Source organism: Asterias amurensis, chromosome 14, assembly GCF_032118995.1.
Source record: "Asterias amurensis chromosome 14, ASM3211899v1".
NCBI lineage: Eukaryota > Metazoa > Echinodermata > Asteroidea > Forcipulatida > Asteriidae > Asterias > Asterias amurensis.
This window is the reverse complement of record NC_092661.1, coordinates 10,344,942-10,365,649: the sequence shown is the minus strand read 5'-3', so window position 1 is coordinate 10,365,649 and position 20,708 is coordinate 10,344,942. Positions and strand designations below refer to the sequence as shown.

General features: G+C 40.8%; 1 protein-coding gene across 1 annotated transcript in view; it reads right to left on the bottom strand.

The window, feature by feature from the left end:
* LOC139947215 (glutamate receptor ionotropic, kainate 2-like) overlaps positions 1-20,708 on the bottom strand; it is a 92,074-nt gene that overhangs the window by 6,739 nt on the left and 64,627 nt on the right. Inside the window, 11 exon segments of the mRNA XM_071945087.1 lie at positions 184-440; positions 618-846; positions 1,161-1,721; positions 2,643-2,855; positions 3,581-3,691; positions 4,424-4,534; positions 5,192-5,353; positions 5,885-6,046; positions 6,612-6,665; positions 11,641-11,822; positions 12,344-12,598. Coding sequence (XP_071801188.1) covers positions 184-440; positions 618-846; positions 1,161-1,721; positions 2,643-2,855; positions 3,581-3,691; positions 4,424-4,534; positions 5,192-5,353; positions 5,885-6,046; positions 6,612-6,665; positions 11,641-11,822; positions 12,344-12,598 — 2,297 coding nt within the window.

Sequence of the window (20,708 nt, the reverse complement as noted above, 5' to 3'; positions counted from 1 at the left end):
GGTGGGCCTTTTAAAAGAAACTCGTACACAGTTCACCATATGGGGGACATAATCTCCGGGAAGGGGGGGGGGGGGTTGGTGGGGAAACGAGTGATTTGCTCTCATCAAGAAAATGAACACAATTATTACCCAGTGCTTAAAATGTTGCCTAATCAGAGCTACATTGACTTTCTGTTGACTTACTCTGTCTAGATTAGCGTTTTGCCTTGACTTCCAGACGAACTCCGCCACGGCTGCCATGACGCCCGCTACGAGACCCGATATGAGAACCAGGAAGATACCCCCGATGTTCTTGACTCCCAGCTCGCTGGCATCCTCCTTCTGATTGATGTTGGACTGACAGTTACTCGTCTTCCACCATTTATCCTTGAGTTTGAGCAGGGTATCATCCTCTTGCAGTATGAGGATGGCTTTGGTAATTTCATCTCGTATGCCAGATTCTAAATGAAGAAACAAAATGAAGAAAGGGTCAATCTTAGGTTTTTATGACATGGGCCCGATGGTGTCCAGTGGCCTTCAAGAAAAGCACCAACTGGCACAGCCTAGTCCTGATCCCAAACCGTGGTTACGAGGTTGTACACAAGTGGCTAAAACACCAGTCATTTGGTAAAACTTACGTAATGGTGTACCGATCCCATAGCCCCTGGAATTAAGCAGTCCACCGATCAGCGTCAAGTTACTACAGTGCTGTGAGATCCTGTACTCAGCCGTTGTGGACTCCAGCAGGAAGGCGTAGTTCTTGCTGTTTAAAACACGCTCGATACCCTCGTCGTAGGTTTTTGAAAATACATGAGGCCTGGCACTCATAAATTCATACATTGTTTGGTACGTTGGTATATTGGAGCGCTGTGGTAAGAATCAAAAACGAGAAATGAAACTTGTCAGTAGAGGGCGATAAGAACATCTGTAGTTCTGATGTGCAAGGGAAATATGTCTGCCTGTAATTCTGCTCCTATATGGGAAATTAACATGGGTAATGGCTTTATTATGTATATACATGTACGTCGGATTTAACTGCAAATCTTCAGGACCATGAAGGTCATGTGAAATGAATGGGAGGTCAATGGTGATTATGGACGTGGGCTTAAAGGCAGATCTTTAAAAAAAAGCAAAAAAAACAACAAAACATTGAAATGGTGAAAAGATAATTGTCTACTTACGCGGAAAAATGTTTCCGTTGATCCCCCGCTTCTTGTGCCGTATTCAATCTCTGTCTGTTTAGCGAGGTCATCGGCGCTGCTGATCGGCGATACCATTCTCTCGACGGTCAAGAAAGCAGCCAGGTTCGCGGTGTACGACGAGACCAAGATCAAGGAGAAGAACCACCAGAAGCCGCTCAGAACCCTCGTGGAGAAAGCTCTCGGGTTGACCTCCGACCCCTGCTGCATGAGCCCTCCAAACGCAAACCAGAGACAGTTGGTGAGATTGAACTGGTTGGCCACCTCGTCGAAGGCAGGGTTGCAAGGATGCGAGTTGTACCACTCGTAGGGGCTGAAGCGAGCCAGGAGGAACAGCGTGATGCTGACCGTGAAGAAGGCGATGACAACGTAGAGCCAGACATCGAAGGAGAGCGGGTTGAGAAAGGAGAAGACACCCGGGTTCTGAGGCTCGGGCGCCCGGTACAGGATGGTGATGCCGAGATGCATGTACGGCTTGGAGAAGTCTACCACTTGTTCTCGACTGTATGTTATGGTTAATGGAGCCACAGCCAGGTCTGCTTTCTGTTGGAAAATACCGTAAGAATAACAGTTCCCAATAATATTTTCAGCTTTTTCTTCTTCTTTTTTTAAAAGCAGAATCTGGTTATGATGGACTTATTTTTTGCTTCCACAATGTTCCCACAAAAATTAATTACAATATTCCTTTTTATAGAGGGTTTGAGTACCTTTTGCACAACACAACGTACAAAATTTAAAAGATTTTCCCATAAATTCACCCGTTTTAAAGATAATGATGGTAGAAATTTCCCTTAAAATAAGTTTGTGAGAAAATATTGAGTAAAACATTTCACGAAAATTATTTAAGCATTTACAATGGATTTAGGCGACTCCCCCGAAAACATTGCTCTGTGAGTTTACCTATTTTTCTCACAAAAACTTGATGACTAGTGAGGGTGAAACTTCTAACATCTTCATTCACAGTGAGTAGGGATTCATGTCATGGCCCAAAACTTGATACACAAAAGGTATCAAAACTCTTTAACAATATACTTTTTATTTCTTTGCCCTAAACTGTTAAAGGCAGTGGACACTATTGGTAATTGTCAAAGACTAGCCTTCACAGTTGGTGTATCCCAACATATGCACAAAATAACAAACCTGTGAAAATTTGAGCTTAATCGGTCATCGAAGTTGCGAGATAATAATGACAGAAAAAACAGCCTTGTCGCACGAAGTTGTGTGCGTTTAGATGGTTGATTTCGAGACCTCAAGTTCTAAATCAGAGGTTTCGAAATCAAATTCGTGGAAAATTACTTGTGTCTCGAAAACTATGGCACTTCGGAGGGAGCCGTTTCTCACAATGTTTTATACCATCAGCCTCTCCCCATTACTCGTTACCATGAAAGGTTTAATGCTAATAATTATTTTGAGTAATTACCAATAGCGTCCACTGCCTTTAAAGATGATTTTTTAAGCCCTTACCCTTTCCATGAGTTTGCCGACCATGCCGTTCCATGTACCGTCTTCCATTGGTGAGCCATAGTTATTGTCATCAACCTCAACGATCTCGTACTGGAAGCCAACATGTTTGGAAATAGATTCCAACATGTCAATGCAGTAACCATAGTACCGGTCGTTACCCACAAGGAGCTCTCCATCTGCGTTTCGTTCTTTCTTCATGACGTAGGGTAGCTCCTGCAAGTTGAAAAAAAAATGTCATTAGAAGGTTTTGGTATGTACCACACATAACACCATGTACACAGATTCACACTTATACGGTTTGAAGATAAGGGTGGTACATATAGAAGGCTTCCCTTTAAATATTACTTGCTGAGGTGATGTAGTTTTTGAGAAACAAGTAAAACAATGTCACGAAAAAATAATTTTTGTCTCAGGAGACGAACATTTATTTAACATGTACTGCCAACGTATTAACGCGACTCTCCTGGAAACATTGTTTTGTAATTTTACTTTATTTTCCTCACACACTTCCTCTAAAAATGAAGCTGAAACTTCAGCAGGTAAATTGTGTAAGTGTTTAGAGATTAGTGGTAAGTGTGTAGAGATTAGTGTCACGGCCAAAAAATTGATCTACAAAAGGTGTCAACATGGAAAGGCGCCCTAGCCAGGCACTAGCTTCATGAATTCACTAAAACAATATTTTTGACCGCGTGAGGGCGCTCTCAATCACTTCCGGGGGTATATTCATTCATACCCAAAACAGATATGAAATACCGGAACACATTTACAACACAGACATCTAATCCATCACGGACAATAAGACATTTGAAGGAGCCGATACAAACCACCTCTAAAGCAACTTAAAACTACGGTGCAACAAAAGTGACAGAAAATACGGCGCATTGATATTCAGCACCGGGCCATGCCAGTGGCCTTCCTAATACCCCATCAATACTTACAATAATAGTTGTGACAATCAGTGTCCTGTTGATTACTGATGCATTGTTAACAATCAGTTGTTTGTCTTTAGGCCTGAGATAAACACCATCATCATAATTCCAGTATCCTCTCTATGGAAAAAACCGATCATCATAAAAATATTATCTTTCTGTGAAAGTAAATGATCTGTCCATAATAACCTGGGCTCAATTTCAGAAAGCCCGTAAGCACTGAAAAAAAAAAAAAAAATGGCTAAGCACTCTTTTGAAACCTCCTCCTCCAGCTCATGTTAATTTCCCATGTGGGGGACAGTATCTCCGGCGGACGGTATTCCCAGGGACACGGGCAGAATGACGTCAATGTGTAAGGTAAATCGAGTCTGATGCCACCTAGCAGTTAATATCTATTGCCCAGTCTCACTCATGCATAATGCCCATTTCCTTGGTGTTTGTTCGTGTGATTACGTTTTTGTTGTCCTTGTCTAATAGGGAATTCATCACTGCAATCACCTATCTTTCTGAAGTTTGTTTATACTCAGCGCCTTGAGTACCTTGTTTGGTGGATACGTGCGCTATATAAGACTTCGACCTAATTATTATATTATTATATCAAGAAGGAAAAAAAGCTTTTGCTTCTTCTTTTTTCCTACATGTTAATGTCAAACTGTTTTCTATTTAATGTTCATTAACTGGATTAAGCTTTCCTTACTACAAGTTATTATATAATTTCTGAACAATGTTATCACAATGTGTTGATTGACGTTGACAGGAAATACATGTATCTGAAATGAAATGAAATGAAAGCCTCGCAATATTGGAATGGCTTCGTGACTAGGCGCAGTTGGGTATGAATGTTGTTTGTACCTGTTCCATTCCGTGGACATCAGACAGCTCTGATATAAATATCTTGGGTCTGTCTCTTTCTCCGTGGGTATCGAACGCCACATGCCCAGTCAGTCCCTCACGTAATTCCACCTGCAATCAAGTGAAACCATCAGGGTAAAAAAACCAAACACAAAACAAAGCTATTATTTGGTCAAAGTCTGTAAGCTAAATAAACTTGCTATAGGCACAAACAAGGCAGTGTTGGTAATTACTTAAACTCATTGTTAGCATAACAACTTGGTAACGAGTAATGGGGAGAGGTTGATCGTATAAACATTGTGAGAAACAGCTCCCTCTGAAGTAACGTAGTTTTCAAGAAAGAAGTAATTTTCCACGAATTTGATTTCGAAGTTTAGAATTTGAGGTCTCGAAATCAAGCATTTGAAAGCCAGAACTTCGTGTGACAAGGGTGTTTTTTTCTTTTCACTATTATCTCGCAACTTCTATGACCGATTGAGCTCAAATTTTCACAGGTTTGTTATTTTGTGCATATGTTGAGATACAGCAAGTGAGAGACTGATGTTTGACAATTACTAAAAGTGTCCACTGTCTTTAACAGAAACTGTGCGCCAGCCAAATTTCCGTATGGTTTACATGTTACATCTGGTGACCCACTGCTTAGCAACGTTAGCAAAGTTATTACTGAGCAGTGCTCTCTGCTGAATAGCTTTACGCAGATAATTATTGCTTAAAATGCGGCTAGTTTCTTTATTCTGGTATTGAGTTATATCCAAAATTAAGACTTACGCTTTTGAGATAGTTGTAGAAGCTTCGACCGTCATCCCAAGACTTCTTCTGATCACCGTGAAAGCATGCCATGGATTGCACGGTCATGTTTCGGCCGACAGACATCGCCAGCAGGCCCTTGGCCATAACGTGCACTGCGTCGTACATCAAGGCAGACTCCAACTGGTTGGGAAATGTCACATCGAAAAAAAATTGATGAAAAGGGAATTAGGTGCACAGTCACTTGTGCTCCCTAGAACATTCTAATTTTATAAAGCAAGTAGTCACAAAATTTGCTTAGCGCAGAATACTCTTTCTAAGCCAAAACAGGGTAGGCCTACCAGCCAAAAATACAATACTCGATGCGAATGGTACCCCAATCATTTCTTGTTATTTAAGTAAATGAATTTGTTAAGCAGAATCTTCTGTTAAACAGCTTCATGAAATCGTGCCCAGGTTGCCACCAAAGCCTCTCTATCTTCGATTTTTTGTAAGAATATCTCAAATGTCCAGCAATAAATATGAAGAATTATTAGATGGAATTTTGCATCGGGAAATAACATTTTGGCTTTACCCATAGTATACACCGATGTGTATAGCACTGTTTACTTAGAACTTTCCCGAACTCAGTGAAACAATTATTACAGGCATATTGTTACTCGGGTGGGAAATAATAGAGATATTTTTTTTGTATTGGTCCTTTCCCCCTCTTACCGTAAGTCCACGCTCCATGGGGTTGGTTTCCGACCGTTTGAATCTCGCTCTCCACTCGGCCATTATTCTGTGGAAGACCGCGCTCTCTCTGTCGTAGAGGTGAAAGGCCGTCAAGTTGACTCCATCACCTGAATATCTAGACATGTTCAGCATTGTAACATCCTGCCAAAGTGAAGAGAATTACTCATAAAACAAAAGACTCATCGTCTGATTTTCTAAAATTGACTTTCTGCTCATTCACTTTAAAGCGATGGACACCTTTAGGTAATTGTCAAAGACCAGTATTCCACCTCGCTGGGTAGACCAAAAATATTTATAAAATAACAAATATGTGAACATTTTGACTCAATTGGTCATCGAAATTGCAAGAAATTAATGACTGGAAAACACCCTTTTTGTGTGCTTTTAAACCCCCTAAGAAGGCTTCAGGCCTGAAGTTTTAACATTAGATTCAAATATTTAAGTGAGAAATAATTACATCCGTCTTAAAAACTACGTTACTTTTTACGTCTAGTATACGTCTAGAAAAGGTAATACGGAATGTTGCATTATTTTGTTTTCGAGGTAGCGGCTATGGCTGCGGCTGGACTGTAATTTTATCATGCATTATCAAGCATAATAGGTCAATAGATCCGTCCATAGCAACGCCCTTAGCAACATCCATAGCCACGGCCGACATTTTGGACCATCTTGCTTGTGGCGGGTTATTTTTAAAAAACCAACTCACCATTGATGTAAACAAAAAGTGATAGTAACTTCTCAGCATTTGAACCTCCATTATCTGTTAAAAAAATTAAAAAAATATATTAATAAAATTACTGTCCCCTAGAAGGAAAATTACATGGATGAGGATGAGTCAAAAGAGGGCGCTGTCAGAGAAGATACTCAGTTCGCCACATGGGAGGACAGAATCCCCGGGGGACACCGACTTAGCTTTGAAGTGACTCCTTACTATCGAACATTGTGAAATGTCTCTCTCTATTTGAACATAAGAATGCTAAGTATTCCGGAGATTGTTTAACTGAAGTCTTTCTGGGGCTTCTCACTGGTTGTTAATTGGATAATCTTTTTGTTTTTCCAAACCCCATGGCGCGCGTGCGTTCCAACCAGAACCCAGCTCCTCGGCTTTGACGGAGAGAGGAAAATGCTGGTGGTATTTCTTGCTGAAATCCAAACCATTTTGCCCTTGATTGACAATCACTTGTGCTGGTGCCTTTGGCGTAAAGAAGAAGTTTACAAATGTTCCTTTTTTTATAGTTCCGGAGCACGCGATTGTGCTTATCCTTAAGTCCTATCTCTTAAAATGTCTGCCCCTTGAAATTAGTATCAAATGTTTGAGCCAATAAGGTAAGTGAGACTCGAGTATGTAGACTGGCACAATCCATTTAGATCGTAAGTGGAACAATGCGATACGATGTATTGTAAATCGACGTTTTTGAGTGCATTCTAGAACCGTAATGAATAGTGCTGTCTGCGGTTGTATCATATCAGATGGACGGCATTATTTGGCTAATTTGACAAACGTGTGGCGGGTTGTATCAAGTAATGTTGTAGCTCTTGGCCCAGTTTCACGTAGCTGCTTAAAACACAACATTTTGCTTGCTTAGTAAAACAGAATACCGGCCAAGACCCCACTCAATCGTTACGCTAAGTAAACAATAGCTGAATAAAGGTCAAAAGCAATGTATACGGCATCAAATTTTGGCCAGTAACACGTGTAAAATTAGCAAGATATTTTCATGCTTTAGTATTTTGGGGGGGTTTTAAGCAGCTCCATGAAATTGTGCACTATGGTTTGCTCGATTTGTCAACTAGGCCCAGTATAAAGGACTACGTGTTTGATCAGAATTTCATCAAATAAGGCGTATTTCTGATATTCTCAGTTCGAGTAGTTCCCTAGTAAAAACCTTAAAAAAGGGGGAGCTCAAATGTGTTAATGTCTGCAAACATATTATATTTTATATTGGTTTTTATCTGAACACCCTATGAATCTATCTTGGGTATCTATGTGTGACAGCACCCATTGCGTCAATTTTAACACTCCAGTTGTGACATTTTAGTTTTTAAATTTCAAAGTGGCTAAGCATTACCAAATGCTGTTTCTTTTTTTATTCTTCTTAACAATTATACCTTGCCATTCTAGCCAATGGACAACGCAACAGCTCAAGATATTGATCAATCCTGGAAGATGATGTTAACATTGAAAGGTTTCGGCAAGGAGGGGCTGTTTTCTTTGGTCGCTGGACGCCATTTTTGGTCCACATGCAGCACAACCATAAGTGCACTCTAGTCTGGCACCCTATTTACGCCAATGCGTTTTTACGCCAATTGCTTCTACTCGCAAGTTGTCACAACTCTGGCCGTTTCCAAACTGGCGGTAAACAGCTACAGCTACGGCTAGATTTCTGCGTCATCATGCTTTTGATGTTACACGTTCTTAGGAACACCCTTAACAACAGTCGTAGCCGTATACGGCCTTTTCCTACAGTGTACGGATGTGAGATATACAGAGCGCCACCTGGTGGCCAAAATCAAATAGGCTCGGGGGTAAACAAGGTCAGGCAAAATAAACCTGGCCCGCACATTAAAAATGCAGCCAAAAATCCCCTTAAAACAAAACGATATGGAATAATGTTTGTTTTATTCATTCATCCCAAGGACACACAAATCCTTATGACATTCCACTGGCCTGTGATCACTCTCACCCATCGCACTGATGACACTGTGATTGTCAATTAGAGCTGAACTTAATCGTTTTCCGGCCCTGTCCAAGCCACCATAACGCCGTTTGATTAATACATGTACTCAGTGTTTAATATAAGAGGTGCAGAGAGCCCACGTCAATCGCGTCCCAACTGCCTGTAATTAGCTTCCTCATTAAAACTTCAGAAGCTCATTAAACCAGTGTACGTAACGGGGAATTATGTAAAGAATTATAAAGCTGCGTACATCGCTAAAACATTGTAATTAGTAGAGAGTGTTCTGGTGGAACTAATTGATACACAGCGGATGCTGATGACCATTAAAGTGACATGAATGCAGCATTTTCATCAACATAGCGATGTTTTTTTTTTTTTTTTTATGCTTCGTTCAGATCAAGAGAATCGTATTAACCAACATTGCAAATGAGTTCGGTACATATCGTGTAGGGGCAGTTGATTCCGGAAGACTTTTAACCAAGGTGTGAAATCTTATGTGATCGACGTAGACGGAGGACTCGAACGGAAAGTGTCTCCATTAACGGTCCAGTCATAGATAAAGGACCTGTTTGGGCCCGTCTGAAGGCCCCGGAAGTGTCACGAAGTCAGTCGCTCTGCGTTCATGCCATTGCTTCCAATACTCCTCTCTTAATATTTATGCATGACGTCATAATTCTTACCCAAAATGAGGCTATGGGCGCACGTCCCCCATCACTTGCAGTGGCTGCGCCCATCGCCTCGTTTTGGATTAGCATTGTGACGTACCTCATGCATAAATATTAAGAAATGCGTATATAACTCTGTGCTTATGTCTCGCTGTGAAGTGACTGTCTCTATGGTCAGTCATAAACGCCTACTACTGCGGTAAGGCCCAAGGGCCAATAAAGGAATTGCTTGCTATGAAAGACAGGGCATAGTTTCAACAAATTTGTTTAGCAGGAAACACTGCTTAGCAATCTTTGCTGAATACAAAAAAAGGAGTGGGGCACCAGTCGCAACAATGTAAACTTTAGGGAATATTGGGCTGGTAACCTGTTTCTGCTTAAGCAATATATTTATGTGCTTATCATATTTTTATGCTTACAGACAGAATGAAATTGAGCCCTGGTGGACAGGTGTGGTGCACTTATAGCGTGAATTAATGTTTGATTCAAATAAGAAACACGAGTTCACACGACAGCGATTCAACAGGGGTGCCTTGTTTAATTTTAGCACGGTTTAAAATGTATCACTATTTGACAAGATTTTACACTGGGACATTGGACAAAACATGTCGTTCTCTCACCATGGGTTACATGTTTTAAAGATTGTACAGTCATGCTGCAATTTAGCAGGGGGACCCTTGCTTAATTGCTCTAATGTGAAAGGGGCTTAAGACAACTTGGTTGGATCGACACGAATATCCGGCTGAAGTATAATACTTCATACAGCGCAATAATTTTATGAATGCTAATAGTGCATATTATCCGTCTGTACCATAATGTCCACACGCATTTTTAAAACACATGAACATTAATTTAAAAATTCTTACAGACGGGGAACATTACTATGAACACGCCTTGAACACCCAGCATGATATGTGCGCATTACAAGTCTTATTATCTACTATTATTATCATTATTATGAAGACAATATTGAGGGCAGGTCACCAGACAAGACTCAGAGTGCATCGCACTGACTTCAACATGACATATCTCTCTATCTCTCTAGATACATCTATCGTCAAGCATCCCACATTAATAGTACAAATCAAATTAGGCTAAATATCGAATTCCTCGCAGTGCTGCCATTAAGTTGTAATTTATTGTCGTCAAATAATAAACGACTGTTGCACAAAACAATCTGGTGACCGCTGGCAAGACGCACCGGTTGTCGGATTCGCGAAATGGGAGAATAATTCAGGCTTAACCAACTATAAGTTTGAATTGAATATCAAACTTAAAATAAACCTCCTTGTTGCTACGGTGGAATATGGCAGAATGTTTGGGCATTATGGCCGGTATAGTTTGCAGGGAGGGAAAATGCTTTATTAGGTTTCCTTATATTTAGACGTGTGTACAAGTTGTTAATGGTTTGTCGCAGTGAGATGGTCGAGTCGTGGTGGTGGAGTAATAATTCAAATCTCCTCGATCAAATTAACTCTCGCGAGATAGCTGCTCTCGCGCGAAGCTGCTGGCTGCCGACTACTCCCCGAGTAGACTGTAGAGCACGATACACGATAGCAGTAGTCTCGCGGGGGCCAGCAATCTCGCGAGAATACCGTCAACGTCGCGGAAATCGCGGAGACAGTCGGAACGCTATCCAGCGACAGACATTTAACGACTTGTCCACAAGTCTAGTTTTCTTGTGAAAAGAACCGATGCAGGAACCAATTGGTGTTCTAGAATGGAGATGGTTGGTTTTCTAGAACGGAGATGGTTGGTGTTCTAGAACGGAGATGGTTGGTGTTCTAGAACGGAGATGGTTGGTGTTCTAGAAACGGAGAGGGTTGGTGTTCTAGAACGGAGATGGTTGGTGTTCTAGAACGGAGATGATTAGTTTCCAGCGGCTAACTTGAAGGGTATGCGCATCGGTTTGTGTGTTTAGCCGACGCGGTCCGTCACAACCGAGGGATTGTATCAGGAACACACGTGGAAAAGCAAGCTTCTTGCATAGGCAGGCAGATAGGATGTTTTGGAAAAATGTCTTGATCAACAACCTTGATCTTAACTTGCTTGACTCAATAAAACAATGTATATTAGGCCAAAAATACCACACAAATTTCTTTCCAATTCATTGTGCCAGTTTCGATTTGAATTTTCAGAATCAACTCGTCCGCGATAAACTTAAAGACTGCACGAAAAGGTTTTATTAATGTGAATTTGCACAGACGGGATGATACGGTAGCCAAGAAAGGACATCTGTTCACAAATCACTTTAATTTGTTATCTATCTAAAGTGACTATTCTGTAAACTTTTAGGGCCCAAAGAAAACGAAAAAACAAACTACATACTTCCTATAATAGCCAAGACAATCTTAATTCTACACCACGGTGGTCAAGAGAGAACACTACTGACCTGTTCAAGAAGGGGATATAACATCTCACTCCGGCAGTCAATAATGATGTGCCGTGCCCCGGAGGTCTTTATCTCCTTCAGCAGGAGAGTCCGAACATCCGGTTGGTCGGTAGCTTATAAATAGTTAAACTTAATCTTACGTGGTGCTGAGGCTCGTAGGACCTCTTGTAGACGCGTCAGAGCTGGTTGGTGCAAATAAAATGAAAATTCCGTTTTAGAAGGACTGGACACTATATTGGCAATTACTCAAAACATTTGTTTAGCATAAAACCTTACTTGGTAACGAGTAATGGAGAGCTGTCGATATTATAAAGCAGCGTGAGAAACGGCTCCCTCTAAAGTTACGTAGTTTTATTTTGAAAGAAGTAATTTCTCACTACAATATTTGAATTTGATTTCGATAATTCAGAAATTGAGTTTTTAAACTTATTTCACTCCTTCAATCATGGCACTACACACAGTGAGTCTGCTGCCACCTAGCGTCAAAAAAAAGTCTCATATTATATCTACTGTACTTGGCAAACTGCTGAACAACTATTGTTAAAACCTCTTTACATGTGCCAATATTGTGGGCCAGTCCTTGGGGATCAAGTCAATTTTCAAGAGGTGAAAACTACGGTTTTGTTTATTACAAAGGTGTTGATTTGAAACTGAATGGTAAAAAGTTATGGAAATATATATATATATGTTTCGTTCTGCTTACCGCTATCGTCCTGGTAGACAATAGTTATTGCCGACCACCTATAGTAGTAAACAACATCCCGTATAGCCCTGCTGATCTGCCTGTTGTTGGGGTGGAGGTTGATGGAGGTCACCATGCTTCCACGTTCCCGGTAGTCCCACCTCGTTTCCACTAGTGGCATGTCCATGGAGTTACACACCGACGCAATGGTCTCTGAACTCTCCCTGGAGTTCGGGCCAAAGACGGCAGCCACGCCCTTCGAAAGCTGTCGGCAAACTGTAAACAAAAAAATAAAATAATAATATATATCAATATTCATGAAGATGACTAGAGCAGGCCAGTCGAAACGTTGAAACCAATTTATGGCTCATTCGTGGCAGTGAAGTAAACGGGAATTCCCCTCGACACACACAAAGCAAACCTCCGCAGGAACAGGACAGTCTATTTCAGTTAAGCAGTCTCCAAAATTCCGAAATCTAACCCGCGGCAGTAGAAACACAGTGAGACAAGTTTAAAAAAAAAATCTTCGCAGCAGAGTAGAACACAAAATAATGTTTTGCCAAAAACCAAGTTGCTCTATTTGTCAAGGTAATAGATTTCACCAAACCGAAATATTAACAACACGTATATCAACAATGTTAGGTTTTATATTTTAGCGTGCCTTTTTAGACCTATCCAATGTACAACCATCTCCCCATTAACAATACAAATTTTTGAAGTCAGTGTCCCTGCAACCTCGTTACTCTCTCGATGCAAAATAGTGAAAAGGCACTCTTTGAAGAGCCATAAGAGGGACATCTCTTTTTTAAGTTGTCTTCCACTCTTTTAGATTGAAGTTTGCATTTTTTTGAGTGATTTTTCACTCTGTACTGGAGTGAAACCCATCTAAAAGAGTGAAATAACCACTACTCTTTTTTAAAGAGCCCTAAGAGGGACAACTCGAAACGTAAAGAGTGGTTTGTTTCACTCTTTTACACTAAGAGAGTACCAACGAGCACCAGAGAGTACCAACGAGTACACCTCGCCATTTTGTGTTCTACCCCGCTTTGTCTTGCTCATTTTACGAGTGATGAGTATGAGTGGTATCGATACGGGAACGAGGTTGGCATACCCGCGTTCTCTACTTTTACCGTTCATTTTTTTTGGCGACGCGGCTTGTACCCGCTTAACGTTATTTTTGTTACGTGCAATATTTGTTTCTCAAAATGGCGGTCATGGCAGACAATACCACGTGTGAAGTTGCTGCATATTTGGGTCAGTAGAAAGTGTGGAAGGTAAATTCCATTTTCATAACCCTCGGGATACGGATCACTGTTGACTCAGTATAAACTGAAAGTGGCAAGAAATTATGGATTTCACGGACACTGCCTCTTTAAATAAGTTCCCTTCAGATTAAGACAAAACCGTGGTTATGAAACGAAAACAAGAAGACGGTTTAAGGGTGGATTAAGGGGGGCTTACGGCCCTCTACTCCCACGGGAACATCGCCACTCGAGGCAGCAGCAATTTGTACACGGATGATAGTCAGCTATGATTTAGTAGAAGTACAGGAGTAGGCCTACGTGAGGTTGGTTTGTAATTGGGGTGAGGAAACGGGGTCTTTCTTGCGCTGAGAGTTGAGGGAGTGTTGAGGAGGGGGGGGGGACACACCTATTTGTAGTCGACCTGTAGGCGTTCTCTAATAAGTCTGATATTAACAACACTGCATAATTAACAACTATTAGACTATTCGTTTAATATGGGTTACACTTTCAATTTGGGTTAGAAACGTCATGTTTTCACGATGAGAAATACTAAAGTACCAATTTTTATCACCGGATACAAAGCATGTTTGGTTTTCTTTGTCAATGTTTCTTCTCTCCTTGCAGTGTTAAAATTCCCCAACTGTTTTTGCCCGAATCGGAGGTTGGGGGGGGGGGGTCAGTGAGGGTGAGCTTGTTCTTCCAAGATGGTTCAACACACATCACCTCCTTTGCTGTGTTAACTGTTATGCATTATAGACGGTACATGTCGTCACAGATATCGCTAATCCTTTTACTTCCCGTAAACAAATATATCTTCACTTTCGTACCAAAGAATAATTCCACATTACTGTACAAGACACACAGTCCCCCTTAGTTTCAATATCGATCTTGCATTGTCATCTTAATGTCACAGGAGCAAGATGGGTTTGCATAACTAAACGGATGACAATTGCCACCATTTTCATCCTTCTAATATAAACACAGATAGTGTTGACATAATTTCAGGTGGGACAGAAATGGAGTGTGGCGGTTTTTTTTTGCCAGTCCCCTTTTTACAGCACAATGAAATGCCGTGCAGAAACTGCCTACCAGCAGTATGTTCAACCATGGAGGAAGAAAATAGGAGTCACAACGAAATGCACTTCAAAGGTTCAATGTATTTTGCCGTGGTAGTAAAAACACCAGGCGCTAATGTTCTTCCTCCATGGTACAACCATTCAACCCTCACACCACACGCCAGGGGGCGTCAGTTGTTCCAGTGAGATTTACTAATTTTCACACCGGCTGATTCAATATTTGATTCAAGCACACACGCATTATTGTGGTCGATGGGAACTATATAAATTACCAAATCATGTCTGATGCCTGCTTAGACAATTTGAATACAGCAGGGTAAATAAACTATTCATTAGTCAAAAAAGTCATTAGTATGAACGGAAACAGCACATTACCATAGTTCGTGTTTGAAAAGATTGTTGTCAATAATGTCACACCGATTGTGTACGCAATTGATGCTGTTGAGTTTTGTACAGCCCCTTTCTAACGAAATCACTGACCACTTTAGATTGACATCCCCTCTATGAGTGTGGCATGGTCCACATTAGGGTATCATGACATGTGAACTTTACCAATTACGTACGATGTGGTTAAGACAATGGACAAAACGTCAGCATGGATTATACCTGCCTATCGGTGCTGAACTTTGAAGAAAACAGCTGATCGATATTGAAAAGTTGCTAAACACCTTTGCTCCCTCTTGTTTTTATTCTTGGCACCTTTTCTTGAAGCGAGAAGTGTATCAGATCATGGAGCATTAATCTAGTTTATGTAAAAAAAAAATTCTACTTTGTATTGTGTGTGGATACATATTTTAGGGGGAAAACGGTAATTTTCAATTTATGCAAATTATGCATATTTCCACTGCTTACTTTTTAATTTTTTTGGGATATGTTGTTTAAAAGGGTTTCAGGAGACACTTGCAAAAAAAATCATTTATGTTGCAATTTTGTGTAGGTCAAACCATAGGTTGACTAGACTATTATGCACGACAGAGTTCTAAGCCTGTCGGCCCAAATTCATCTTTAATGATGCACGAACATGAATGTGGAATAATTATGACCAAATGGTTCTGAATGTAGTTACATTTCAACACGTCTTTATCAATGTCACATCCAAACATGTTCCAGCCAGGTGTGGCCGACATTGTTTAAACACATGTTCTGCAAATACATGCTTGCCATTGCGTTGAATTAGGCGAGTTATGCAATGTGGATGTGGCGTCTGGCATGAAAATGATCTCAGGTGGATTTAAGGGGTAATCTAATGGTCGTGTCCCCTATGTCTGCAACCGCAATCACACGTACCGAAATTGGGTCAGACTAATATATCTTCCCTTTTAACCTCGTTCTGGTTATATAATGAGCTGAATGTCTGGCCAAAGTTTCTACTTGCCCTACATTATTATAACTTTCTCCCAAATGGACATGAATGAATGCGTATACGTCGGGTACGGTGAATTCTGTTGTCCACTCACAAAATGGCTGGCACTCCAGAAACGGACCTCTATATACAGAAATAATGTTCCAAGTTTCACGAGTCTTTTTTTCCCGTTGGCATTATGTACTCCCATTACCCCCCCCCCCCCTCCCCCCCCCTCCCCCCCCCCCAATCAGCTTGACCCACGGTGTACCCCTTGTTTGCATGCCAGGATCATTACGTGGGTATCCGTTACGGGATTACCCAAGTCATATAGCACTTGGTGATTTAAGCCTACTCACCGGCAGGACTGCTCGTTGACAATAAGAGACACAGGGAGAGAGACAGAGGGGGGGGGGGGTGTACATGGTTGCGTTATTGCTCCATAGTCTCCAATCGTTTTCTTTCCGAATGTCCACAAATAGGACCAGCGAATGACGTCAAGCGTCTTGTTTGCGCATTTTCTCATCTTGGTCGTGGAGAGGCAAGTCGGGTCTTGGTAAACGATTAGAACCACAGATAGGACAATAAGAGTTGGTTTGCCCTCAACGTCTCCTAACCTTCCATAATTGTACCGTATTAAAGTATATAATATGGTCAAATTTCTAAGCATCGGTTGGGTTTATTATTGTAAGAGTCTCGTCTTCGTTTGTTTACTTCTGGTTGTATTTGTAAGAATGGAATTAACATTTATTACATATACATGTAAATGTGCGGGGGGGGGGGGGGACCCAACGACACTAAGGTGTGGCCGTAACGTGACTTGCACTCGAACTCGAACCAAAAAAGTAACTCGGACTCGACCCAAATGACTTGTGACTTTGACTCAAGACTCACCCTAGATTTGATTCAAGTCCCGTTCTCGTGCGAGAGTTCCCTTATTATATCCGCCGTCAAAATGTAGCTAATGCGGCACAGGCTTGGGGAGTCTTCTGATGTTGGCGATGGGTCTGACACTAAAAAGGTCTCTCACGGGATTGGGAGTTGAGTCAAGTCTAACTTAACCCTATAATGACCCATGGCTATGGACTCAGACTCGACCCGGATGTCTCGTGACTAGAACTCGAACTCGACCCAAATGTGTCCGACTTTAAAGGCTTTCACTGAGGACTCGAACTCAAACTCGGAGTGGTAAAATGCTTGACTCTTAAAGGCAGTGGACACTATTGGTAATTACTCAAAAAGAATTATTAGCATTAAACACTTGGTACCAAGTAATAGGGAGAAATTGAAATCATAAAATTTTGTGAGAAACGGCTGCCTCTGAAGTGAAGTAGTTTTCGAGAACGAAGTAAATTTATATAAATTTGATTTCGAGACCTCAGATTTAGAATTTGAGGTCTCTAAATCAAGCATCTGAAAGCACACAACTTCGTGTGACAAGGGTGTTTCTTCTTTCATAGTTATCTCGCTACTCCGACGACTAATCAAGCTCAAATTTTCACAGGTTTGTTATTTTATGCATATGTTGAGATACACCAAGTGAGAAGACTGGTCTTTGACAATTACCAATAGTGTCCAGTGTCTTTAAACAAGAATTTTTATATTAAGCGACAAACCAATCCGAAAGTGCATTATTAAGGCCTGCATTACGCGTGAACGTGTTGGTACACTATACAGGGAACGATATGCCTGGTTGTGTACAAGTGTATACTTGTATACAAAATATTAAAAATAGATTTTTTAATAGGGAAAACATCTGAGCGCGTCCGCAATTAGTTCACTTCACAGCTGACGAACAACACAAACACAAAGTTATTCTAGTTTTTAAAATTGTTGTATCAGCGGAAGGGAATTTTGGCTCGTAACAGACCGTCAGTTGCGAAATAGAGTCTGCTTAAAAATAGGCGCCATAAAATAAGCTGGGTTTGCACTCAAGGCTAATGTACCATCTTAGGAAATAAAACGAAGCACTGTGGCATCACTCAAACCATCTACTTTAATTAAACACATCGCAACAGGATAACACTTTATTATGTAAAGGAGTACTTAGTTTATATCGCCTATTGAAATACTTAAAGGGGCATTCCTTCTCAAATAATGCAAAATAAATATTTGTAAGGATCCATTCTGCCTCCATCCTCCAAACTCAAGCATTATGAGTTCAAGTGGGATACCAAACTGACGCAAACCACCCGTTTAATAAACCAATACGGGTTATATATGACGCCTACACGCTCACATCCTCCAAATCATCAAATCGTCCGGTTGATTTTGAAAGATTCAAGAAAAATACAGTCAACAATAGTTCAAAGTCTTTCCAATAGCAACATCTTATTTTGTATTTTCAATTTTGCTCAAAGTTGTTTATAGTTTATCACCAATCGACTGCCCTGGAGTTTGTGTTGCAATAAAATAACATCCGGCCTTTTGGTCAGGCAATGACAAATGTCAAGGGGGTGGGAGAACAAATTAGAAGAAGAACAAGAAGATACACTGCGATGCATTAGCGACTGTCACAGCAAAAAAAAACCAAAGATGGTCAAACGCAAAACCATTAAACTTACAGTAAAGGTCGTCCATGCTTTTAATTTAACGGACAACAGTTTTCATTAAAACTATAGCCTCGCCATACCCCCAGAAAAAAACATAAGCGATACAGATAATAATTGGACAGGAAATTCCGTTACATATCGCTGAGCAATTCATAGAAGTAAATAAACCAAACATCCCCGGTGATGCTTAGGAGCACACCGGGGCCAGCCGCGCGGTGGCCCGGGCACACACACACACAAGGCGCGATGAAAGCAGCTGTTACAATAAACGGAGTTATCAAACCGTGGAATATAACCTTCCCAGATTATTTGTGTTCAAGATAATTATGCTGTATGTTTTCTCTTTCGCGAGGAACGGACGGTATTTCTTTCAGTTTTATATTGCCCGTTGTTAATATAATAATGTCAATAATAATGTCAATGTCAATTACTATACACCGAAGCCAAAATGGTTCTACTGTATGGAGTTTGGTGGATTTGGTGACTGCACAATTAACAAATGCAAAAGAAGAAGACCAATCATGTACTTTTAATGGTAAAAATGGCAGGGTATACTTTTTTGTAGTTACTCGACAACTTAATGGCCGTAAAACTTACTTCGCGAGGAGCCGTATTGTTAAAATATTGTAAGAAACTACTCTCTTTGAAGTAGAGCGTGTGTTCTGGAGAAAGAGGTAATTTTTAACCCCCCAAATTACTGGGTCATATTGACAGAGATTCGGGGCCACACTGACCCAAAATTTGCCCGGAACTGGGTAATTTTTTCCCGGAAGTTGTAAGAGTGTTCAACATGAGACCTTATCTCGGTAAGCGCGCGTTTGGCGTAATTAGCGCTTGCACAATGGATACATGCGATAGTCCTAATTCTCCTGTTTGTAATGGACCGCCCCCACGCTACTTTCTTTCCACAGCAATTTTCGCAATGAAAGACAATCGGTTTGTTGAAGGTTTGGGCCTTTTTTAATATCATCGGATGAGTTGGTCACGTTTTTGAGGAAATGTCAATATACAGGTCAAGATCAAGGACCACCATTCCAATGACGTCATACCATGCTCCATCCTTCAAGAACAAGTCAACTGCGGCTGCGCAACAAGAACACCTGTTATTAAACCTGTTATTGCTGGACGATAGCAACAATTTAAGTTAAACTGCAACCGAATATAACTAATAGATATCGATTGTTAAAGCCGTAAACGCGCCGGCCTCGGGCACAATTACTTCAAAAAAATAACCGTCACACTGAGCGTAATAGGTCGATAGAAGGCGCTTCTGTGACGTCATTAGCTCTGTTTTAGAGGGCGACTCACCCTCGAGTCGTGAACTATTGGGATTGGACTGGGATTAGACTGTTTCAGTATAAAAAGTGAAAACAAACAATCATACATCTTATCAAATACAAACAAACAAACAAACAAACAAACAAACAAACAAACACCCCAACAAACAGCCCTCAACAAACAGACAAACAATCACCCCAACAAACAGCCTCCAATAAACAAACACTCCAACAAACAGCCTCCAACAAACAAAAACCCCAACAAACAGACAAACAATAACCACCACAAACACCCATGTGAATTCTCTAACAAACAAACAAACATCATACAAATACAACAACAAACAAAACAAATACACCAACAAACAAACAAACACCCTATAACCAGCACCTAAAACGAATGATTAGAAACTAGATAGATTAGAAAAATAATGCTTATTAATGTATCAATTCACTGACAAAATAAATGGTTATCTGATAGGATCCCGTAAGTAACCAATTTGAAACAAAACCGATCAGAACCATTCTGTACAAAATATGGAGGTCCAGTTTGATAAACTCAAATATTTGCTAGGCAAATATTATAAGAATTCTGTTTTCACGGGCATTGCATGGTGAGGTATCAGAGTAAATCCAGTTTGTGGTACCCCAATTCAATTCGATTCAATTACTAGATCCAAAAAAGGTTGATTAAAAAAACACTGACCATGGAGTGTATCCATGGAGGTAAATTTGCTGTATTGACGACGCTGCCCTCTATGGGAGGGGAAAACTGTCAAACTGGGGGGGGGGGGGTCCCAACCAATGTATTATACGAAACAGACCTTGATGACTTTCCAAAAGGCCCCCAAGGGACCTCTCAGCATCGTGTCCTTTAAGTCCCAAAACAACCCTC